Genomic DNA, 24,827 nt, shown 5'->3' with positions numbered 1-24,827 from the left:
ACTGATTTTTTTTAAAGCAGATGGCAAAAGTCTTCAGTGTTTTCTCAACAACCTCTTTTTGATATGATTTTACAAAGTTGTTACTTTTATTATAAAGTATCATATTCGATGACTACTTTAAAAGGTTGTTTTTTTTTAAATCAGGATCGTACGAGTGTGTTTGGAAACCAGCTCTAAAGGGAGAATACCAACTCCAAACCGTTATAGACGGCAACCGAACCTCACCTCACACGAAAGTCACTGTTCTGCCGAATGTAGACGGTGGAGTGGTCGACAGCAACACAATGAAGGTCATACTGAAGCAGTCTGGCGGCGTGCGAATCAGGAGCAAGCCTTCGTTGGCGAGCGAACAGGTTTGTCAACCAATGATATACGTGTTAGTATAATTACATTATATAAGTATTTCTAAAGTCATACTTTGAGAAGTATAAAATGATATTTAGAAACAAAATCTTCAAATACTTTTTTGATTGTTTTTGTATATCAGCATAAGTTGTATATTATGCTTATATGAATAACATTTAACCTTCAATAAAACTAAAAAGTGTAAAAAAAGTTGTATTTTTTTTCAGAAAAAGTTACACACTAACCTATTCTGTCTTTTAATCAATTTGTTTAAAAGTAAGGCTTTAAATCATTGTTCAGTTTTAACGATAAATGTTTTGAAAATGTTAAAAATGTCATTTTTGTCTTAAATATTCAAAAAATGTATATATATATCAGGGAGTCACAGTTTATCAAAAGAATTAATATAACACTGCTATTTGTACAGATTGGTGTCGTGAGCAATGATCAGGAAGTAAGCTATGAAAAAATAGTTACGAATTCTGATGGCACTTGGTTAAAGCTCGACCAGGTGTGTTTTGAGTATTTATTTGAAATGTTTTATTAGTTACCTCATGATAGTTATTTATGATAATTTTATTTGACTGTAAAATCTTTTCATTTTATACCCACTTTATTTAATTTGAAATATCCTTATTTTGTTGTATATATTTTAGGTTTCATTGAAAAAGTTTGTGAAAATTGAAAATTTGTTGAGTAATTCACAAGGTTTTTGTTTACAATACTCGGCTCAAACCAAAAAACAACTCTTTGGAAAAGTAAATGAGGCAATTATCACAGTAATAAAAGTTTTACTTTAAATATATCTTTTTGATAGCTGTTATTATAGAATTACAGACTTTTTTTTAAGTACATTTGACTAAATCTAAGAATAATTAACTATCGATTTAAATAAAATTGATGGTATACTTAGGTGTTTTTTAAAAATAAAATATTAAAAAAAAAATCAGTTAATTTTGTTTTAAATAAAGCTAGGCTATTTACTGATTTTTAATGACGTTTATTTCTTAGTTTTTGTTCTCAATTCAATATATCTATAAATTTATTATAGGCATTAACGCTTCAAAGTCCTCAAAGTTTACAGAGTCAAATCAACAAAATTTGTGTAAGTTTTGTTTGTCAACCAATTTAAATTTATACCACTTTCTTTACTCGAATGATTTTATACATATTTTAAAACAGAGGGCCAAGCTTAGAGGAAGCAAAAAAGGATCAATAAAGAAAATAGATAATGAAGAACGTATCAATAAAATTTGGGTAATGAAATGCTGTAAATAATGATAAAACTAGAATATCTTCTAACCCTAAAACTTGAGAAAATCATATTTATGTTATAGAATTTATACGAGTAGTTAACAACCATATTTTTACTTAACAAATGTTTGTAAAAAAAGTGAAAAGACTCTTAGTTATACTGTTATATTTGATGTCAAAAAATAATTGCAATTTATTAATAAGTTTAAGTATTTTAAACCATTAAATATGAATTAAAGGGTGTAAAAAATGCAAAAATCAATTAGTTTTTTTATGCTGTCAAATAATTCACATATTTTTATTAAAACTATCAGTTTTTGTTAAAAAAAAGTAATAGTTTTGATATACCTATGAAATTTTTTAGTTTTATTATGGTATCATTACTTAGTGTAAATCAGTTTTATATGCAAATATGCATAAATTTTATCATATTGCTAGTGGAAACTTACAGTACAGATTAGTTTATTAAAATGCCATCTTGTTTGCTTAACCTTATTTTCATCTAAGTCTTACTTATATCATAAAATCATTCATTTAAGATCTAACTAGTATCAGCTAATTTTATATACACCTAACTGTGATAATTATACATTAGTATTACTTACTTAGAGACTGAAATTACGGTCAAAATTTCAAGAAGACAAAATTGCACGAGCGGACTAAATTGCACTAAGACAAAATTGCTCGAAGGGTCAATTTTGCACGAAGAAAAATTTGCACGAAGACAATTTTGAACCAAGGGTCAATTTTGCACGAGTTAAAATTTTGCAAAAAAGGTCATTTTTGCACGAGAGTAAAAAAAAAAGAAAAATAAAGTTGCTGACCCTTTAATAAAATATTAAGGGTTAGGGGTAACAGTCAAAGTAACAAAAAACTAATGGAAATTGTTAATAAAAAAAAAAACGATAAAAAAATAAAAATAAATAAATTACAAGGAAAAAAAGAACAACCGAGGGTAAGGGTTAGGGGTAGCAGTGATATTAAAAATTAAAAAAAAAAACATTAATAGAAAAAAAATTCAACCCTTGCAAAATTGTTCGCTCGTGTAACAGCGTCTTCGTGCAATTTAGTCCGCTCGTGCAAATTTGATACCTACCCGAAGTTACACATTGACTACGGTTGTTGAGACATAGTAGTAATATTTTAAAATTAAACATTTTACTAGCTGAGAAACTTGACGTTTATATAACGGAAATAAATTTGATAATAATCATTACAGAAACTTTTAACACCTCACACAAGTCACTAGAACCTAAACCTTCGGTGTATTTTGATACCCGCATTAAGTTTTTAAAAAATCAGTAAACGTGAGGAAATTTATAGTATCTAATATACGATTTTTTCATAGTATATATTGAAGTTACTTGTATATTCACTATATATTAATGTATTTTACACGTTGGTAATCTATTAGTCAAAATCCCGTGTCACATCTTTACACACTTACAGGGTGATGAGGTCAAAACCATTTCTTTGACTGGCTTTAATTACTTAGCTTAAAAACTTTATATTTAAAGAAAGCATTTAAGTAAGCACTAAAATATCTTGTATATGATTTTAAATTTTTAAATCCTACCTTTTTCTTAAACTTACAGTAAATTCCAAAATTTAAATTTAAAAATTGTATTTTTTATAAGTCATTGTAATTATTAATAAAAAAAGTTCTGGCAACAACCCAAGTTTCTACATTCAATAATTTATGACTAGTATTAATATTATTAATTTTCGAAATCCATTTACAAATTTAGCTTTAAAATAGTATATGTTAAAGTAGCTAAAAAGTTTGTTTTATATTTTATTTGCATATATAAGAAAAAGCTCTAAGCAAAATATATTTACTCAAAAAAAAATTAAAACGTTATTTTTAAAGATGAGAATGATTATTTTGACTATCAACAGGGTTGCCAAAAAACCTGGAATCCTGAAATTAAAAAAAAAAAATCAAGGAATTTTAGACTATTTTTACATGTAAAGTACTGAATTTTCGATTAGATACGGAAAATCTATCGTACATAATTTTTTTATACTATATTTTTTTATCAAAAAACACGTTTAAAGTAGCTTTACTATATCATATCTGTGCTGTTATACTATTTAAGACAGCTGTTTACCCTAAATTTAATTGTATACTTAAAATGAACCAAAAAATTTAATCTTTAAAAAGAAAAAAAAACAGAAAATCTAAAAAGAATATTCAAAAAACATTTGGCAACCCTTTATTAACATTGCACATCTATGAACATATTTACTATATTTGAAAATATAAAACTGAAAATTATTTGAATTTAACATAATTCTTTAACCAAAGTTTTATATAATTGTTTTGATGTATAATTATTTACTAATACAGATTTATTATTTCGTAAATAACTATAATAAAATAAAGAGTTTTTTTTATTGAAAATAATATCCAACTTCAAAAAATATGAAATTACTTATAACTTAAAATACTATATCATTTTATCAAAAATAAATTCAGAGAAAATTTCAAAATAACTTAAACTAAAACCCAATATATTTATGATGCAGGATAGTAAAAGATTCAGGGAAAGAAAGAAGGAAGTTACAAGAAAGATAGATGAAGCTGACATTCCATTTATCGATAGTGACCTACCTTGTACTTCGAACGGTCTTGTTACCAGCGACACCATGTAAGCATTGTTAAGATAATTTTAAGTAAATTTTAGTGGTTTGTCTATTTTTTTAGCAGCTATTAGTTTACTTTATATATTTACACGTGTGATTAATTAGGTTATAAATTAGGTCTACTAAGTAGCCAATCAATTTTTAGTCAATGTTTTTAATTGATAACTATATGCCTGTTTTTGCATATTTTTTTAACGTCAGTTTACATTGTTCACTTTCCATAATGTATGTGATGTATATATGAATACCTTATAAATAATACATATTTATTTTAGTTAATTTAAAAGCTTTTTTAATCATCTGCAAGCATAAACTCAAATAAGTAATATTGAAACAGAAAGTTTAAAAATGGTCACGCGGTGTCGCTCGCACCTGCCGAGGCCAAATGCCAGCGGGTGGTTTTTGCCGCCGTTATGTGGCACTTGGGAGCAGTTTCGGCGGTTCGAAAAAATTACCAAGACAACAAGATGGGTGCGGTCAGAGAAATTTGGACGTTTCTCGGTAGTTATTTGGAGGAGTGCGTTAAGGACTTGGAAAAATCAAAAAGCGTAAGTTATAATGATAATATGCTGGGTGTAACTCTTTATGTTCATTTATGTGTAGCCATTGTTTGTGTTTTGTTGGCCAAGTAAAAGTGGTGTTATATTATAGTAAGTTTCATATAAGATTAAGGAATACTATTGTTTTTGTAAATGTTACTTAGAATACTACCATGTACGGTGCAGTTGAATTACAACTTTCAAAATGTATTGCATAAAATAGGAAGTTTGTTTGTATTTGATTGTGGTTTCGAAAATAGTTCAAAGATAAGTTTTTTGTTTTAAAAGTATAGTTTTGTTTAAATTTGTTAGACACGTATAATGCCTAATGATGGTTATTATTTGTTTAGTAATTGTTTTAAGCACCTAAAAATGATGTTAATTTAAAAGTATGATGTTGCAGAAAATATTGAATAGTGAAAAAAAGAAAAAACGACCTTTGGCACACCTAGATCCTCATGTATCGAAAACCATTAAGCTTGATAGCAAAGCACTTAAGCTTAATAAAATAGACTATAAAATGAAAAAAGTGGCGAAGAAAGTAATACAACAAAGACGAAATCACGATTTTAACGATTTTCTTATGGCTCCTCCTCAAAATGTAGGCATGCCTGCAGATGGGGCGTTGAATGATCTGCTGTTGGCTGGTTTAGATTTTCCTTACGCTGTTCCTTATGTAAGTTTTCTGAAAAATTTAAAGTAATCATCAGTTTTAACTTTTTTTTATTATTATTCGCATAACAATAAATCTGAAAAAACTCTATGCTAACTTTAAAATTGTATCATACTTGTTATTATTTCTCGCTTTAGTATTTGTTCCTGAAAATATTTTCTTAGTTTTACAGAAATAAGTTGAAAAATTATTAGAAAAAGGTTAAATTATAAGTATTACAGAGTTAGCCTTTTTATTTGAGTTTTTTTGTGCTATTACAACAAAATGGTAATTCGTAAATATCCAAAACATCTAAAAGCATTTTAAAATTTTTAGATGATGTTGTATATAGTAACTATTAATTGGAATTATATGGTAAGCACCTTTGAGAAATTATCATGCATGAAGTTGTTGTAAAAGCATGAAAGTACGCATAAATGATAACCTGCGATAGCTGCCCTCATGCAAAAATATTGCTTATGTATTTATTTATACCATTACATGAATATATTTTCTACTACTGGAAGTTTAAATCAGAGTATATTTATACAGTAGTGGCCAAAAAACCTAACCTGGAAATCTGGAAAAACCAGGAATTTGACAGTTAAGCAAAAAAAAAAAAACCGGAGTGTAGGAAATTGTGAAAAATTCTGGATTTTTTTTTTCAACATTTTTAATGTAATAAAAGTTATAAATGTTATCAATTTTAGACTAATAAAGGTGTATACAAGTTTTTATTAATAGTTGATAAATTATTAATTAAATTATTTATTTAATTAATAAAAATCCTTTATACGTAAATTTCCATTGTTTTGAATGTCATTAAATTCAGTCAACAAGAACCTATATCTGAGTGATGAAACTTAATAGATTTTAGATTAAGAGAAATTTATTAGCAAGAGAAAAATAAGAGACATAGAAAAAAAAGAGCAGAGCAAAAAATAATATATGATGCAATTTTTTATTCCCATTGTATTTATAGCAGCAATAATAAATCTCAACTTTATAATTTAAGTTATAAGTCATTAGTTGTTCGTATTTTACTTTAAGTAGCTGTAATAAGTATCATTTATTTCAGTTTAATGTTTTTATTTATTTATGCTTACTTCGGATTTAGACTATGATATAACCATACAATTTTTATTAACGTTAATTATTCTTATATCTTTGTTTAATTATAAGGTTTTTGTTTAAAAGTTTTTGTTACCTTTGGTTGGTTACTTAAATTTTTCAGCTATATGTCTTCTATATATTTAAGGCTTTGTTGTTTTATTTTTCGTAAATTCTATTATTTAAATAAACACTGTAAATTAACTAAATATACATCATATCTATTAGGTTTATCAAAGATAAAGCTAAAAATAATTTTCATATTTAACAAAAGTTATTTTAGTTTAAAGTAATAAATATTTTAGAGAGGATATCAGTAATAGCTGGAGATGCCAGTACATAATATAAAATACACAATAAATCATAGGTTAAATAATAGTATTACTGTATCGTTTAAGTAGTTTAAATCTATCAAAAGATATTTATTTTATCTTAAGATTAGTTTACTACTGAAAATGGTCCAAAAAAAAAGATGTACTTTCAAAAACCTGGAATTATTTCTGAAAAACCTTGAAGAAGTTTTGAAAACCTGAAAGAAATTTTGAAAAGCTGCAGAAAATTTTCTAAAACCATTTGGCCACCCTGTTTATATAAAATTTTGTGTTTAATAACTGGCTTGAAATCTTTATTAGCCGTATTTAGATCAAAAATGATCTTTACCTACCTTTATCAAATTTTCCATCTTTGTTCATTGTATGTTTTTTTTTATTAGCTACCGAGAAATGCGGATGCCGAGGAACTGCCTTTGGATGACTTTGGACTGATGCAGCCGTATCCTCTGCCGAGACTGAGAAATATCGCCCCTGGCCTCGGTCCGGATGCGAAGAAAGCAAAAGCAAAGTGCATGCTGTGTAAAAAGGATAATATCGTGGATATTGCTGATCATTTTACAAGAGTTTGTTGTTTAATGTAACTATTTGCATGTATGATATAATAAATAAGTAGATAAGTTTGATACATCAGTCTCTATTTTTTACAGATTGTAAGTAATTTTGGTAAGAGACTTTCATTAGTTTTTATAATCTGCGGAAATAAAAGTCGCTAAGTCTTTTTTCTTATAAGCAGCCGAATTGCGGGCATAAAATTTCCTCATAACTATTTTTTGTTTTAATACGTTCTGTAAAAAGTATTGATTAAGTTCTAATTGAATGGTTATCTTGATAAAATATATTTAAGATTAAAAATACACATATTTAAGTTTAGTGTAAGCTAGTCTACTGCATTCTTTATTTAAATCACATTTTAATTTTACAGTTTATTATAAGCAAAACAATGTTTCACTCTTATATTAAGGTATGAGAGATCATCTAAGAGAAAAGATATTAAAGATAAGATTCTATTTGAATAGATATTATTTTCTAATACTTTATACCTTAGATGATCTCTTGTATTCTGAAGTTAGTATGTTGTAACTTTGAACGGTTGCTGTTTGATATTTTTAATTCAATTTATCACAGAAGCACAAGGGGTGCGGCAAGATGAAAAATGTAAGCAGGTTGCTGGACATCCAGCATGGTAAGTGGCAGGAAAACGTCTCGCCGCACAAGCAGAGGTGTGGGCAGCTGTGCGTCTCACAAAGCAGCAGAAACTTGGCTTACGCGTTGTGCCAGGAGTGCGTGGACAAGTCAGTTTGTTTTTTAAAAACAATTTTTAAGTGGATAATCACCCATGATCGCCACTAGAATAAAATGTTTATAAGAGTACGCGTTAGCATTTATCGGATTTAAGTTTTATAGTATGATTTAAGTTAATATCCTTGATTTTTTAACAAATTTAAATATAAACATTTTAAAATCTTAGAAACATCTTTGAATCTTAAAGTCTTGAGTGTATAAATAATAAGATAACTTTTAGATAATAAATTGCATACAGTGCAATTTGTTCTAATTTTAAGATGTCATCATATGATTAAAAATATAATTTTGTTTGTGTACTTAAATAGGTACCAAGCTTTGAAAAAAGGACCCAAAAAAGTAGAAAAACAAGTACAAGAAAAACCATTAGAAGCTTCTGATTTATTAAATGTTAGTTGACTTAAATCTGGTTTTTGTCGTTATAAATAATGGTTACTCTTAATAAGACTAGTGTAAAATAAATAAATAAAAATATTTAGTGTAAATTTAAATAGATTATTATTAAATATATTGTGTTTGGCTAAAATTTAAAACTTGAACAGATAATTATTGAAAACTCAAAGTTTTTGATGAAATTTCGACCGAAACAAAACGAGTCTCTTAAGTATGGTTAGTTTAATTTTTTTGTTTCGTTTGTCTAAAATTTATTTATAGTTTATGTGTTTTAAATTGTTCAGTATTCGTAAGATTTTTGTTAAGTAATCCCGTTAAAAGCTTCCTTGTTTGGAACGTGTTTAGGTTTTAAAAATTGTTAAAACAATATTTTAAACTTTTTTGTTTTTCAAATAAGTTATTTGTTAAAGGTGAAAACTCAGAAACGGGGTGCTTGGAAGAAATTGTTTCGTACATGAAAGTCAATTTTAAGATAAATTTGTTGGAATTTGTAAAAGAAAGAAATTCTCAATTGAGTTTGCTGTCTACCTACATCACAACTGTACAACGGAAGGCTGTGGTCATGTCGTATATATTACAAGTTATTTCCTAATTAATTGATACATAGATACTTTTTTCTAAGAATATTTAGTTTGTAAAACTTGTTTTACATTTTAATATTTTATTTACGTAATTAGTATTTAGTTTAACAAGTTTTTATAATAATTTTCAGTATTAAATATTAATAATTTACGAGTATTTGAAAGTTATTTTTTTTTTACATTTAAACGTGGATAGAGAATTAAATAATAAAAATTTTTTTAAAGCTAATAGAATTTAAAGTAATGTAAGCAACTTAAGCAATAAAAAAGAGTTGTAATTAACATTTATTTTTTAAACATTAAGATTCTCAGCATATTATTGTTAGTACGTTTTACTCTGAGTGATTATTTCAAACAATTCTCTATCCAGACATTTTCGTGGTTATTAGAGCAATCTGACAACGAAGTACATACTCATCAAGTCACGTGGGAAATTAGTAATCTACTGGAAAGCGTGTCAGAGGCACAGAACAGTTCGGATCTTGAAAAAGTTCATTTACCTCATCTTATTATGGTTCGTGTATATTTAATAGTTTAGATAAGTAGTAAAATGAATAAAATTGATAATTTTGTCATATGTAATAATTTTTAAAAACTTGTTTTATAAACGTTTAGTTATTAACGATTGTAGTTCTATAACTTTTTTTGATTCATTTGTAAATCTTTAAAAAAATCTGACTTTGACATTCTACAGTTTGTACAAACATTTAAAAACTGTCTAAAAAGTATATTGATATAACAACGTTGGAAATTATCAGATGCCTCAACAAAAGTATTGTCACCCAGTTTCTGCATTTAAAAGCAGTAGCAAATCTTCTGTTGATGCGATATACAACAATTACCATCGTCTCATTACTAACTTAAGTGGCAAACTTAACACAGTTTCATTGGACAGCCCTGCCCAAATTACTGCTGTCAGGTTATTTTTGTTTGAATAACTTAAAATGCGAAATTACTTTAATTTATAAAGTATTTGCTAGTTTATTTGTTTTCATTTTATTAAAACTATTTTTGTATTCCATTGTTTTTGTTCTATTTTTAATATTGATTATAAAGTTAAAGATGTCAGAATTAGTGTTACAAAATATTATAAATATGTTTACTAAAAGTTAATGTAAAAGTTTATGTACAGTTGCTTGAATGTCGAACGCTTAACTGATGGAGGTGCAACTGTTATCAGAGATTGTGGTGTTTTTAACAAGCTGCTACAAATCATTTCTTCGAAGTTTTCCCAAAAATCAAGCAGTCAGGTTAATAAAGATTTAATTTGGTTTGACTATTCATCTTTGCGTATTAATTAAATTTTTACTTGAAAAATGTATGAACAAACTATGGAAAAAAAGTTTTAAGGTTAAGATATACTTTATTACACAAGTTTAAGTTGTTTTTAGATAAGAACCTTTTAAGGCAGGGGTTCCCAACCAGGGGTGCTCGCACCCCTTGGGGGTGCGAGGCAGCATTCCAGGGGGTGCGAGACGGCTTTTATTTTTTGTATGACAAATAAGGAGATTTTCACTCTCTGATAAAGTTAAAAAGTACATTTTGTTATAAAAAAAAGTTGTCGCTAATTTTCTCAATAAATTAATTTTATTAATACGTCATAAAGTAAGAGCGAATTTCTAGAAGTAGATTATTTTAACTAATTTTATTTGTAAGCTGTTAGTTTAGAATTAACATTTCAGTAAATTTTTCTTAGAGTATTACACCTTTGAATTTAATCATCTATTCTTTAAATATTTTATTTTCCTAACTGGCAATTAATTGTTTAAAACAGTTAATGAGCTAGCATCTATTTTAATTGAAATACTTAGATAAAAATTAGTATCTTCAGCAGGTTTTTTATTAGCTGTTAAGAACATGTTATTTTAAGTCTATTACATTTATAATGTAATCTTTTATAAAGCTTAGTTGTGCAGAAAGTGGTGCTCAAAGATTTAACATCAATAAATTGTAAAGTTCACAGCAACTACTGTATGTTATACCATTTAAAAAAACTTTTTATTAGCTTTACTGGAACCAATTTTTATAGATCAGCAAAAGTATTCAAAGCATCAACTTTATTTCTATTCAAACTTTTTTTGAACTTAAACCGTTTACCTTTTTCGATCTACTTTTTTCTATTTATGTTGTAAGCATACAAACTTTTTTTTGTATTTTTTAATACATATCTTTTGACAATTTAAGACTAAATATCTTTTAATTTTTTAAAATCTTAACTCAAACCTTTTTTTATTTTGAAACCTCCTAGCTGCTAATAGTTTTAAAAATAAAACATTACATTACATAAGCAAAACTTAGAACAGCTTACTTTTATATTTTAAGAAGTACATATATTCATAACAAAATGTAAAAAAAGTTTAGTTTTAAGTTTAAGCCTAATATTTATTACTTTTCTAGACGAAGTCATAGGCTGAAGCATTGTTTTAGTATAAATTTTATGAAAAAAAAATGTCATAGTAATTGACTTTTTTATTTTTTTATAATACAGTTTATTTAATTAGTACTCAATCATGTCAAAGATAAGGAAGTGGAATGAAAGTTATGTTCAGTTTGGTTTTACTTGCACTGAAACAGTTGAAGGCCTGCAAAACTCGCAATGCATGTTATGTAACATTGTATTTTCGAACTCAAATTTGAAGCCATCTAATTTGCAAGAACATTTTAATAAACGACGTGGTGTAGCAGATATTTCAGGTCATGATTTTGAGTCATTGAAATCTAAAAGGATCCGCTATGAATCACGAGGAACACTTCCAAAGTTCGGTTTTGTATCTGCTGGCAAACTTCTTTTATTGGCTTCTTACCATGTGGCGTATAACGTAGCTAAATTCAAAAAGCCTCATACACATGCTGAAGAGTTGATAAAGCCATGTGTGTTACAAATGACAGAAGATTGAAAAAGTTTTGTACAATAAACAGAAACAAAAAAGTCATTATTTCTAGAGTAGATTTAAAATAAAGTTCTTAATATTTTCAAAATAATATTGCATGAATAGTATTTTAATAATTTGTTAAATACCTTGTGAGTATAACGAGGTGTCATTTAGGATTTTTTATTAAATATATAAGATTTGTTTAGTTTTTTGTTAATTGAAAAAAAAAGTTTTTTATAAAGATAGATTATTTATTTTTGTTTAATTAAAAAGTAATTATTTTTTTTAGTTTGTTTAAAAATGAGCATGTAGAATTAAAAGTGATGAGCTCCAAACTCACTTGCTTGACCTTCATAAAACCTTTATCGTTGCGAAGGGAAGAGTGAGTTCTGATGTTTTCTACCTTATAAAAATAGATAGAACTTGTTCGAATATAGTTTGTTATGTTTTTTATTTCCAAGTATTTTATTTTTGTTAATATAGTACACTATCATAAAAATTAAAGTACAAATTATTAATTCATGAAATCAATGATTTTATAATAAAGTTATTAATAAATAGTTAAGCATATAGTGTTAGGGGTGCGAGATCAAATTAAGAGATTTTAGGGGTGCGGGGCATCAAAAAGGTTGGGAACCACTGTTTTAAGGCCATAGGGGGGGGGGGGGGGTCCAACATTTTTTTTTACAAAAATTAACTTTGGATTTTATATAAAAGCTTTAAGTACAAACTACAAGCCAGTTTTTATAGAATTCAAAAATATCATTTAACTTTTGAGATATTTAATTTTTTGTTAAAACTTTCCAATATAAACATATGGACCGCAAATTTTTCGGGGTCAATTTTCTCGGAAATTTTAAAATTCACTAAAAATCTATCTCCTCCTTCATTTTTCAAGCAATCTTCTTCAAATTTTCAGCAAACATTCCTTATAATAAAAGAAAAAAACATTACTTTAGAATTTTAATAATTTAAAAAAATAAAAATTTTATCACAAAAATTAAAAAAAAAAGTGTTTATTTTTCCAAAAAAAAAATTTTTACAAATTTTTTTTTAAATTCCAAAGTAACGTTTTTTTTTATTGTATACAGATTAGACTGTAAAAGTTTGAAGAAGATTGCTTGAAAAATGTAGGAGGAGATAGATTTTAAATGAAATAGTCTTTTTTCGCTGTTTTATTTTTTCCTTCCTATAGGGAACCTATTATGCGGCCCGACTTTGACTGGTCATATCTCAAAAAATTATTCGAATTTTTTAAAACGATAAAAAGCATCTTGAAGCTTAGAAAAAAACTGTATAAAATAAGATCAACTCGTAAAAAACATGGTTTACCCCCCCCCCCCTATGGCCTTAATTTTCAAAATAGTTGCAAATAAGCCCAAAACTTAAAAAAAAGTGCGTTTTTTGTTAAACTAGTTTATACCACAAATAAGTTCTAATTTCTTTGTCACAGAACTCATCGGTTACAAAAAGTGCTGAAGATGTGACTAAAGACTGCAAGTTTCTTCTATCAAGCAACCAAGAAATCAGCGCCAGTTTAGTAGACGAAAGCACTGAAACATTCTGGCAATCTGGTAAATATGAGTATTAAATTTCATCTTTAAAACTTATAAATAACGCTGCTATTTTAAAAGTGGTATTTCAAATTCATCATGTAATATTAACTGTAACTTTTTTAATAAGAATTTTTTATTTTACAAGAGCAGAGCAAAATGGTCAGTTCTCCGTGACTTATTTACTACTAAAAACTACTGTATTATAAAAATCTAAGAGTTTAACATATTGTCGGGTTCTGCAGCCTGTTTGTCATTCTTAGTTTTTCAAACACATTTTGTAGCACTTTTTAGATAACTGATCTTATCTTTAATGTTTTAAAAATTAGTGGCCTGCTTAAAACTTTAAAAAATATTAAGCTCTAGTTATTAGTGGCGACGCGTGGTATATTTGTTAGATCAAAGGTCTTCATTTTTTCAAAATCTGTGCAAACTAAATTACTTGGAAATAAATTCTAGACTGTAAAAAATATGTAACTGTTATTAAAGAATAAAATTATTTATGTTTTTTGTGCCTTAGTTTATAAATAACAATTTGAAAAATGTTATTATGTTTTATAATTATATTTTTCCCATAGAAATAGACAAAACAAGCGTCACAGGTGCACACTTTGACGACTACTATGTTAGATGGTGTGGAAAATTAAAAATGACCAACTATATTAACAAGTTTTATTATATTTTATGTATACGACTCGCTCTTTTTTAAAACTTTAATAAGAGTATTTTAAACTAAAGTTTTAAAATTGAATTAAAATAAACAGGAGATTGCGACAAGAACAAGTCGAAGGAAATCGCCATCAGTTTGAAAGAAAATGTTGGCGCGAAAATGAACGAGGTTTGGGTTTACGTTGACAACGTGACTGACGTCACCAAGCGGATATCTAAAATGACGTTTTACGGTGAGCACGACAAAGACAGCCGGTTCAACGTGATGAGTTTGAAAGTCAAGGAAACCAAAGTCGGCTGGATCGAGTGCCGGTTTATAATACCACCGCAAGTTCGTCTATTTTTTTTTTGTTAAACTAATTGCTTTCCCTACAAACTAAGTATTAATAAGTTAATTTTATAAATGAAGAGCATATTTATTTAGAATAAAATACTAAACAAAAAAAAAATCTGACAAGTTCTTTTTGTCCCAAAGTTCAATCAATAAGTCATAAGCTGGTATTGTCAAAAAGTAATGTCATGACGCTTATTGTCATTTAAACAACACTAAACTATTTACTGAAGAGAACTCGTAATATTAAATTTAAATATTTTTTAAACATATGTTTTGCAAGTTTGATTTTTTTTTTTATGTTTAAGTTGTTTTTAATATTTTATAACGGAAAATATTTCTACTTTTAATACAGTATGATTAGTTAATTAGGTTCTATAATAACACTTATCTATAATCTTTATGTCGTAAAATATGTTTTGGTTAATTACAGAAAATCCATATTGAGCTGATTGGGCCTAGTGAGCACCTTCGAGTCAGACAAATCAGAGTCTTAAATGGAGTAGTTAAGTCTGCAAGACCAGTTGATTACATAAGCAAAAGTGTTGTAGATCAGAACAGAAACCAAATGCAACTGCTTGATGTAGTTAAAAGTTTTGTATATCAGGTAGGAAAAAGTTTAACTTATTTGAATTTATTTTAAATTAAGTATTACTTAGTTTTTACGAACCTTCGTTTCTATTTAAGTTATATAAGTTATGGTAATTTTTATTTTATTTAGAAGTTAATGGTTTGTTTTTTATAGATTTTTTTATGAATCATTGTCTTAATTTTCTAGATATGCTCTTTACATACTGAAAAAGTTGGACATGTTATTTCATGGAATGAAATCAGTGTGCTCAATGAAATACAAAAAGATGTATGTACTTTTTCTAATGTTAATATATGTTGTAAAGCTTGATGATTCCAGTAAATTTTTAACTAAAAAATGTAAATTTAAAGATTTTTACTGCTGGAATACTACAAAGTTATCTACTAGTATAATAAATACATTGTGATGTATACTAGAGTTACTAAATTAATTTTATGAAGTCTAACATAAATATATTATATATAACAGATAAAGACGAATAAACGATTATATTTAAACAATGACAAACAAAATAGAATTTTAATTATATGTCAGAACAATAAGAAAATCTAAATGTTAAAAAAAATGTTGCAGGTTTTTGACGAACTGGTGAGCGTTTTTCAAACGGAATGCAATGCACTGTTCTCTACTTGGTGCATAGAAGTTAAAAATCAATTTCATTCAAGAGCAGTTATTTTAAACGAAGATATAAGTTATGGCAGGCACATGTTTATGTTCACCATGCTTCAAACTTTTATGAACGTCAGCTGTGAAAAGGCTGTTCTGAGGCATGTCATTAGCCAAAGTTTCGTGGAAAACGTCGTTTCGTTGTTTCATATTGCTTTTGACTGCCCCAAACTGCAGCTCGAGGTTAGTATTTAATTAAATATTTTGTTGAGTTTTTCTTAATTGTTATATATTACAGACATTTGAGTTTTTGAAGCGTGTCTTTCGAACTTTCGGTCCGAAGCAAGTAATTCTAGCTGGCAAAAGTGAAATGGATGCATCAGGAGACGCAACAGACAAGGTTTATTCTAACGTGGTATTACTGTATTTTAAAAACATATATTTATATAATATTTTATAAATACTCTTAAATCATTTATATTTTGATAGTTTCATTCAAAATAATTTAAACATCTTTTTATTTTTTAAACTTATAAAGCTAAAACTTAAAAAAAAAATTGTGAGGAAAATTTTTATGAGAAGGTTTTTATTAACATTCTTTTTGACATGCCTGAGCAAACACCAATTAGAGCTATTAATTAAAATCCAACATGCTAATCAACTTTATAGGAGGCAGATGACAACTGCATAATGTATTTGTTGAACATGTTGATTGCGGTCGTTGCCAAGTTCATGTCAATTGAAGTCAAAGGCGAAAAATCTTCCCAACGCAACATTACTTCTGCAGACTCCATTGATAAAATGTTGGTTTGAATAATCTTAAATTATCTACCTAGACCCTATGATTTTTTTAAAGTTTTTAAAAATAAAGAAGTTTTTGACAAAAAGCTGTAAAATTTAGACTGCAAACTTAAAACAATAAATGTTTTATTTTTCATTTATTATAAGAGTTTTTGAGTTTTATATTTGTTTACAATTATGACACAAGTTTTTCTTTTGTTTTAGGAATAAAAATCAAAGTAAAATATAATTTTACAAATTTTATAGAAAATAGCTACAAAATATTTAAATTAGTAAAAGGAGGTTATTTACTAACATTTTAAAGTTTTAGAAAGCATCAGAAAATAAAGTATAATTCAGGTGAAAGTAAAAATCTAAATTAAAATATGTTTATAATAAGCTTTAATAAAATATAAATTGCTTAATTTATTTACTACAAAATGAGTAAATATGTAAAAGATTTCCTTATAAACAAAAAAACTTAATTTTGTCAGGTACTTGAATGATAACAACAGCTGGTGGATGTGTGGGTTGAAGTCTCACTCAAAAGTTCGAGATCAAATTGTTGATGTAATAAAAATGATGTCCTCGGTTTGTTTTTATTTTTATTTTCTATTAGTTAATAAAGATTTACGTAATACTTACCAGAACCAATTAAAAGTAGTCCAAGCCGTTTCAAACTTCTACATTTTTGAACATAATTCGTCAAAACTAGGCGTTCGACGTTCTAATTTTATGAAACTGTAGAACTTACAAAACTTACTCCATGCTCTAACTCTGGCAACTATGTTTTGGAATTAAGACAGACTATTTATAAAGCAGTTTACTAAAACAACTAAATAGGTTCCATCAAACCATTGTTGAGTTTGTACAAAATATATAAGTCGTTTATCTTTCTATATTAAGTTGAGCAGTCTAAAATTAAAATTTTACAGTTTCTTTAAAAAATTGTGTTTGATTAAAACCACATCTCTACAACTACGCTTATTATAATTATTATTGAGCACAAAAGTCTGCCTAAAATTGGTAGAACTTTAAACTAACACAAACTCAAAGGGGACTTTTGGAGCTGAATGGAAGAATAAGGTACTTGACTGTATTACACGCAACATCAATCTCATACATAAGGATTGTGACGTAACAAAACCTTTGTTGTGGATGGGAGTCACATCTTTGTGTTTAGTAAATAAAAGTCATGAAGAAGTCTTCAATCAAACAAAGAACAATAATGAAAGGGATACGAGTGTTAAAGTAAGTTTTCGCGTAAATATTAAATAAAAACTCAATAGAAGTAAAAACAAGTATGTTTATTGACGTTTAACATTTGATTACTTTTTAAGTACTTTTTTTTTAAATATAGATGCGTGTTTACTTTTTTGAATATAAGTATATTTAATTATAACTCCTACATTATTTTATATTTCCATTGTAGTAATCAACAACTTTTTATATTAGTTAGTTTTTTGAGTTTAAACTTTTATAACTTTGAGCTAATTTTTAAAGTTACGTAATATAAAGTTTCTACAAATTAAGTTAATAAACGTGAAAAAATAAATGCAAAATAATACCAGCACCTTTGTGACAATCATGACGATGATAAAACAGTTTCCACTGTCAAATGTGACGAGTGCCACATGAATCTGTGTGCAGAGTGCGACAAATTTCTCCATCTCAACAAAAAGAACAGGACTCATAAAAGAACGGTTGAATTTTATAGCTTTTATTTTTTTTAGACAATTAGTGTTGTGTATTTTGAATGGCGTAAGTTATATACTTTTTATAGCTGATAACTAAGTAGACTGCTTTATATTGTTTGTAATTTTGAATATTGAATTCGAAGACTATAAGTTTACAATCTTCATACTAAATGATATTTTTATAGAAAAAGCTTAATCTTTTAAACAACTAATAAATTTGTTTTTATATTTTTTTACTTCTACCTTATTTTCTATACTTTATATAAATGCATCAATGAATGAATATATTAATATTTAATTATAGAACAAACAATAGATTTATACGAAAGTTTCGTATATGAGATATATTATCCCATAAACTCCTCAGTAAAGCTAACGTTTATTAGAAATGTTAAAAAGAAATTTAAAATTTTATAAGTATTATGACGTAGTAATAATAAAGATTTTTGTGCAGCAAGCTAAGTTTGAAAAATACGCTGATTTTATTTTTGTTACTGGTTCAAGAATTTGTGTATTTTGAAAAGTTTGAAAAGGTTGTATTAATTTGTTGAGAAATTTTAACAAAGATGAACGCAGGTTATCCACAAAGAACATACAGTGAAGCTGGATGTTCACGAAAGCAGCGCAAGGCTGAACTTGGGATGGCTTGTTGTCATGGTGGACAACAAAAGATTGAGAGCTTGCGTGGACTTCAAGAACAGTCATTATGTTTCTGGTTAGTTGGTCATTAGTGATTTAATGCTTCGACTAAAACATTTTAATGTTTAACTTATTGAGTCAAAATTAAAAACAGGCCCCACTTGTAGATTTTGCGAAAGCAACCCAGTTCTTCCGATGATGCAGTGTTGCAAAGACGAAGAGTGCCGAAGGATCTCTGAACTGGTGAGCCTTTATATACATATATAACACTTACTTTGAACTACTTGGTAATTTGTGTTCATTGAAACAGTGCTGCACAAAAGTTCATAAATGTGGTCACAAATGCGGCGGTGTCCGCGACGAAGCCACCTGCTTGCCGTGTCTCCAACCGACCTGTCACCGTGACAACCAGATGGCTGCCATAACGACCCAGGACAACAACGACATGTGCATGATATGCTTCACTGATTCCATCAAGTTCGCACCTAGTGTTCAAGTGAGAACTTTATTAAATGTTTGTGAAATACCAGGTGTTATTTGTCTCTTATAAGTTTTAAGAAACAAATAGACGTTTAAGTTTAAATAAGGTGTTAACCTAAAATTGCTTAAATGGTGTTTTGTATTCAAAGCTTCTTTTTATAGCTAAGTTGTGGACATGTATTTCATTACGAATGCGTTAAGAAACTACTGGAAAATCGCTGGAACGGACCTAGAATAATGTTCAACTTCTTAAACTGTTCTATTTGTAAAGTTTGAACTTTATTTATTTATTAATTTTCGTAATTGAATATTTTATTAGCTTACATGTTGACATTTCACTATTGATCCCTTGTTTCTACCTCTAAAAAGCTAGCTTGAAATTCTAAAAAGTATTATTTTATAATTGTCATAAGTTACGATTAACTGCAGCCAGTGATCGTTATTAACAACTTTTAACAATATTTTTTTGTTCATACTCATAATAAAATATAAAGGTTTACTTTTTTACTTAATCTATCAGTGTTGTCAATGTAATTTTTTAGTCTTTGTGGTGTCAATTTATGTATTATAGATAATTTTTTCATTGTTTTTGAGAATTGAAATTCACTTTATAAATGCTAACTAAGATATTAAACTCAGCTAACAAAAATTTATATAAAATTATACCAACTTCATGTTTAAAGTATTTATGCATTGTGTAAACTTTTAAACACAAAAGTGCTTAATTACACATCCTACAGTTTCGACTGTTTCAAAGTAGTATATACTTTTTGAATTTGGTCTACTTAAGAATAAAAAAATTCTATCTGTCGGAAAACTTTTGTAGTTGTCCTGAATATTTGAAAATTGATACAAGTTTCTTAATAAGGTTGAACTAAACCGGAATAAAAGATAAAGTAAGAATCTTTTAGCATAAGTCATAAACTCTGACTAGTTTTATATGTTACAGGCTAGCTATTTTTTAATGGAAACTTTTAGACTTTTCTAAACTGATTGATTTTTCTATCACACTTTTTCTACATAAAGCCTATTATGTCTTAACTACAAATTTTATTATAAAAATTATTTTAGTTTGATAGTTATTTATGTTAATTTTTATATTTTTTAATGTCCAACAATGTTGTTTTTATAAATAAGTAATTCTCTTGGTTGCACTTCTTTTTTATCATTAAATGATCTTGCATCAAACTAGAAAACACAGGGTGCTCGTTAAACCTAAACCCCTGGAAAATAATCATATTTAATACTTGTTTGATTAAAGTTGAATTTTTAACAAAAGTCTCGGAAAAACCTGAAAATTTGATAATTTTTTTACGGAAAATCGTTAAAAATTTTAAAATATTTGATTTTTTTTTAATGATTTATAATTGTTATTTATAATTGAGAAATATTAAGTTAAGTACTCAAAAAATTTGATGGAGAAACACCTTTCTATAAACAGAAAAAAAGTATATATACTCTAATTTAATAATAGTTTATATTAATCTTTACTCTAATAGTTATAAATTTTCAAATATAATTTTTAATTTTATAAATAACTTGAACTGAATTTTAAAGCATTAAAAAACCAATAATTGTTAAACAAAAAACTGTCACTATAAAGATAACTTTAAATTGTCACTAGGTATTAAGACTGTTATAGGTATTCAGTGCTGCTGCTTGAAATCAACCTTGACAAGGACTTGCTTTTAAATTATGAATTTAAATGCACTCTAAAAATCTGGAAAAAAGTTGCAAAAAACCAGTGGCCACGCTGCACATACAATACTTTTTTTTTCTTTTGTCCAAACTATAAATCACAACAGAAAGAGATGGAGCATCCGTTGCTCGATGATCTGATAAAACCGCTGAAGGAGTTGAAAGGAGATGTCGAGAGCAAGGCGCTGCAGAGGCTCAACTACGACGGGCTGGTCAAGTGCAAGCAGATAACCGATCCGTCGTCAGTTTACTTCGATCAGCCGCTTCAGTTTGCTCTGTCCAAGTACGCGTATTACCAGTGTCACAAGTGCAATAAGGTTCGTTTAAAGTGTTTTCATATGAAACTAGTGTTAGGATAGCTTAAAAATAGGATATATAAATATTAAAAAAATTGTTAAATACTTTTTAAATTGAAAAAATGTTAAAAATAGTAATAAAATATTTTACTTTATATTCTATTCGTTATTGTAATTTTTCCTCTGTAACGAAATTTTCTATGCAGTCATACTACGGAGGTGCAATACAATGTGAGTTGGAAGCCGACCTGCAAATGGAATACGACAGGGAGCAGCTGGTCTGTGGCGCTTGCTCCAATGTCACTTCCGCTAAAATTTGCCCCAAACACGGCACCGACTTTCTGGAATACAAGGTTTGATATTGTGTTTATAAGATTCATGTAAAAATGTCTACCTTTTATTTACTAATATTAACAAGCAAGTTTTAGTTTTAAAATCTCAACCAACATTAGTATAGCTTAATTCAAGCTAAAATATTTTACTCCAGGATAAATTAATAATTACATTTTTTTTTACTTATTCTTTACTAAGTCTTTAAAATAAAACAAATGTTTTACATCACTGGAAGAGTCCAGGTACTGCTTCTAAACTTTAATAAAGCTTACTTAAAGCTAAAAATTTTTTTAGCTTTTAATTATTTTTTTTAATTATTTAGCATTTAATTTTTACTGGAAGTCAAATTAAATCCAACACACAATTTTTACTCATTCTATGGTCTATAAAATAACAAATGTTTCACAGTGCCGGTATTGCTGCTCGGTGGCGGTGTTCTTCTGCTTCGGCACCACCCACTTCTGCCGCGTCTGCCACGACATGCACGGCACCCTCAACTCCAAGAAGAAGCACCCCACGTGCCCGGTGGGACCCGGGGGAACGAAGTTGGAGGGCGGGGAGTGCCCGCTCAAGATGGACCACCCTCCCACCGGTGAGGAGTTCGCGTTGGGGTGCGGCATCTGCAGGCACTCGAGTTTTTAAAACAATTTTTACTTGCAACTTCGTCCAAAAACGCCATTTTTTCTGACGATTTTTCAATTGATTTTATGCAGGTTGTTGAATTCTCGCGCGTTTGAAACCACTGTTCCGAGCCATTTTTTTTTTGAACTTTTTAAAGTACAGATGATTTTTTAGTTAAAACGTCTAGTGAACTATTGATTGTTATTGCTTTTAAATTACCTATATCATGTTACACATTTTTCTACAATCTGAGGAAATTATTTATTAACTAGAATTAAAAGATTTTATAAGCTAGTATAATTAGTATATTTTTGATAAAAATAATTTTATGTTCTATGAAAACTAAAAGCTTATTAGTAATCACTGTACTTTCTTGATTCTTAATGAAGGTTTGTTAAATTTATCGTGATTTTTTGGACCAAACTGCAAGATAAATTTATTTTTTAAATCTATTTTAACTAGTTGTTTTATTGCTATTTAGATAATTAAATGTTAAAACTTGAAGAAAAAACGACATTGGTTTTTTAAGTAACTTACCATTTTTATAAAGCTAATATAAAAATAAGATAATTTTGTATTGTTAAAATTCATTTACATGTGTACACTAACCCTTCAACGTTACTTGATAGAAAACTATACTAGAACTTTAATACAAAGGTTGTAAGAAGTCCCATAATTGTTAAATATATTTTTTACCAAAATACTGCAATTTTATAATTTTAAAGAGTTGAACAACTGACATTTTAAAGTAGTTAAAAACCCCAGTACCTTAAATATTAATTGATGGTTACTTCATAATTAACAAGATAGAGAATTTTTCTATGAAAATGTAAATCAAACTTTGTTGAACTAGACCTCAAAGTGATAGCTGTTATCTAGAAATTCATTATTGTTTTTTGATTATTTTAACTCAAGTAGCAAAGATTAAAGTAAGTTAAAGAATGATTCAATAGTAACTTCATACCTGATGCACATACCTATTGTTACCGCAGTAAATAAGTACTTTACGAGTTTTTGTAATAAAAATTTCATACAAATACTCTGACAATACAATAGCCTAATTGAACATTAGTTTATTATTTCACCAGTAATAATCACAATTTAATCAACTTTTTGTAGTTTTTATTTAATTTGACTGAATTTACAAAAGACTTGTCCGTTGAAATAATGAAAAGTTAGAGCTCCAAGATTTTAAAACGTTACAAAATACTAACTTTTTATTTGGGAAATAAAGTTCAATTGATAATACTTAATGTAAAATTTAAAATATACTTTTAAATTTTTTTTATTTAGAATGTAGTTATGATAAATTGAAGTAGTCTTTCACATGTGGGCATTTTTTTCGTTTAATTGAATGTATTGTTTATAACTGTTACTATGTACAGTGTTACATACGACTTTTTAATTGTTTTTATAGAACTACACTTGTTTGTTAAAATTAGGTAATTTAAGGATCATTCTTGTTTCTCAAAATATTTGAGACTTTTCTTTGTATAGTAGTTATTTTAACGTACAGTACAAGTCTTCTTAAATACAATACTGATTAAACCAGGGTTTCCCAAACTTTTTTCAAAAGGCCCCCCTTTAAAGGAACTAAAAAAGCTATGACCCCCTCCAACAAGATTTCTCAAAAAACTATAATTAAAGACGCCTAGACCTTTTTTTTTAAATTTTCATCACCAACTCTAGAATATTTAGTGAAAGTTTCAAATTATGGCCTTGTAGCTCCCACTTTTACGGCTTGTGGCCTCAAAAATATCTTAAATTTTTCCATAATATAAGTTTCAAAACTGCCATTAAAAGCGCCTTTTTTTGCTCTTCATCATCAACTCCAGATTTTCTAGTGCATGTTTCAAACTATGACCTCTTGGCCCCCCCTGTGGCCCCTTTGCTGCTCATGGTCCCCTAAATTTTTGTAATGGGTCCCAAGGCGACCACTTGGCCCACTTAGGGAAACCCTAGATCAAACGTTTAAAGGTACCTTGATTTTAGTAACAAACTAATAAGCTGATACAGATAACAGTAAGCTGATTATTGTTTTTTAGTTAAAAATATTGATTTTTTTCATACCTACATATAAGCGCTATATGTACAAAATATATTGAAGAAGCTTGATAATTTGGGATTTTTTAAAGTGCCAAGTCTACAAATTCTTTAGATTAAAAGGATAAATGGAGTTTTATCCTCAAACAAAGCAGTTTTTTTTCTTTTGCATTTCAAGTAGAGACTTCAAGGTTTCTTTTTTTTTAAATGAACTAAATTTTCAAAAAATCAATTTATACTAAAAACTTGTTGCTTAACTGTTTAAAGATTGTATATTTTTAAAACATAATTGTATAACTACTGTCGTTTAGAAACATGTTCTAAGCTTTAGAAAATGTGCGTTATTACCAAAAGATAATAAATTACGTTACTTTAAATCAAAACAACAGATATTGCAGACTAATAAAAAAAGTACAATAAGTCTAGAAAAGCATATATAAGAAGTGAAATAACACTTAATTT

At 27.7% G+C, this 24,827-nt stretch overlaps 1 protein-coding gene across 1 annotated transcript in view; it reads left to right on the top strand.

The window, feature by feature from the left end:
• Nucleotides 1-22,677, top strand: part of LOC145828637 (E3 ubiquitin-protein ligase MYCBP2-like) — a 46,855-nt gene extending 24,178 nt beyond the window's left edge. Inside the window, exons 48-80 of the mRNA XM_082936391.1 lie at nucleotides 145-353; nucleotides 773-856; nucleotides 1,002-1,103; nucleotides 1,397-1,450; nucleotides 1,528-1,602; nucleotides 4,129-4,250; nucleotides 4,583-4,793; nucleotides 5,188-5,460; nucleotides 7,259-7,441; nucleotides 8,004-8,170; nucleotides 8,489-8,570; nucleotides 8,723-8,789; nucleotides 8,984-9,153; nucleotides 9,525-9,668; nucleotides 9,913-10,073; nucleotides 10,287-10,404; nucleotides 13,481-13,601; nucleotides 14,345-14,580; nucleotides 15,014-15,187; nucleotides 15,359-15,439; nucleotides 15,746-16,021; nucleotides 16,077-16,178; nucleotides 16,448-16,581; nucleotides 17,053-17,149; nucleotides 17,615-17,809; nucleotides 18,130-18,261; nucleotides 18,832-18,970; nucleotides 19,049-19,137; nucleotides 19,205-19,390; nucleotides 19,537-19,644; nucleotides 21,180-21,389; nucleotides 21,575-21,721; nucleotides 22,110-22,677. Of these exons, the coding sequence (XP_082792517.1) occupies nucleotides 145-353; nucleotides 773-856; nucleotides 1,002-1,103; nucleotides 1,397-1,450; nucleotides 1,528-1,602; nucleotides 4,129-4,250; nucleotides 4,583-4,793; nucleotides 5,188-5,460; nucleotides 7,259-7,441; nucleotides 8,004-8,170; nucleotides 8,489-8,570; nucleotides 8,723-8,789; nucleotides 8,984-9,153; nucleotides 9,525-9,668; nucleotides 9,913-10,073; nucleotides 10,287-10,404; nucleotides 13,481-13,601; nucleotides 14,345-14,580; nucleotides 15,014-15,187; nucleotides 15,359-15,439; nucleotides 15,746-16,021; nucleotides 16,077-16,178; nucleotides 16,448-16,581; nucleotides 17,053-17,149; nucleotides 17,615-17,809; nucleotides 18,130-18,261; nucleotides 18,832-18,970; nucleotides 19,049-19,137; nucleotides 19,205-19,390; nucleotides 19,537-19,644; nucleotides 21,180-21,389; nucleotides 21,575-21,721; nucleotides 22,110-22,343 (4,883 nt within the window). The 3' untranslated portion in view covers nucleotides 22,344-22,677. The remainder of the gene's footprint in view (nucleotides 1-144; nucleotides 354-772; nucleotides 857-1,001; nucleotides 1,104-1,396; nucleotides 1,451-1,527; nucleotides 1,603-4,128; nucleotides 4,251-4,582; nucleotides 4,794-5,187; nucleotides 5,461-7,258; nucleotides 7,442-8,003; nucleotides 8,171-8,488; nucleotides 8,571-8,722; nucleotides 8,790-8,983; nucleotides 9,154-9,524; nucleotides 9,669-9,912; nucleotides 10,074-10,286; nucleotides 10,405-13,480; nucleotides 13,602-14,344; nucleotides 14,581-15,013; nucleotides 15,188-15,358; nucleotides 15,440-15,745; nucleotides 16,022-16,076; nucleotides 16,179-16,447; nucleotides 16,582-17,052; nucleotides 17,150-17,614; nucleotides 17,810-18,129; nucleotides 18,262-18,831; nucleotides 18,971-19,048; nucleotides 19,138-19,204; nucleotides 19,391-19,536; nucleotides 19,645-21,179; nucleotides 21,390-21,574; nucleotides 21,722-22,109) is intronic.
• Nucleotides 22,678-24,827: the final 2,150 nt, after the last annotated feature.

Source organism: Thalia democratica, chromosome 2 (genome assembly GCF_965202585.1).
Source record: "Thalia democratica chromosome 2, ktThaDemo2.hap1.1, whole genome shotgun sequence".
NCBI classification, from domain to species: domain Eukaryota; kingdom Metazoa; phylum Chordata; class Thaliacea; order Salpida; family Salpidae; genus Thalia; species Thalia democratica.
Note: the sequence above shows the minus strand (reverse complement) of the source record. Positions and strands in the feature narration are given on the sequence as shown.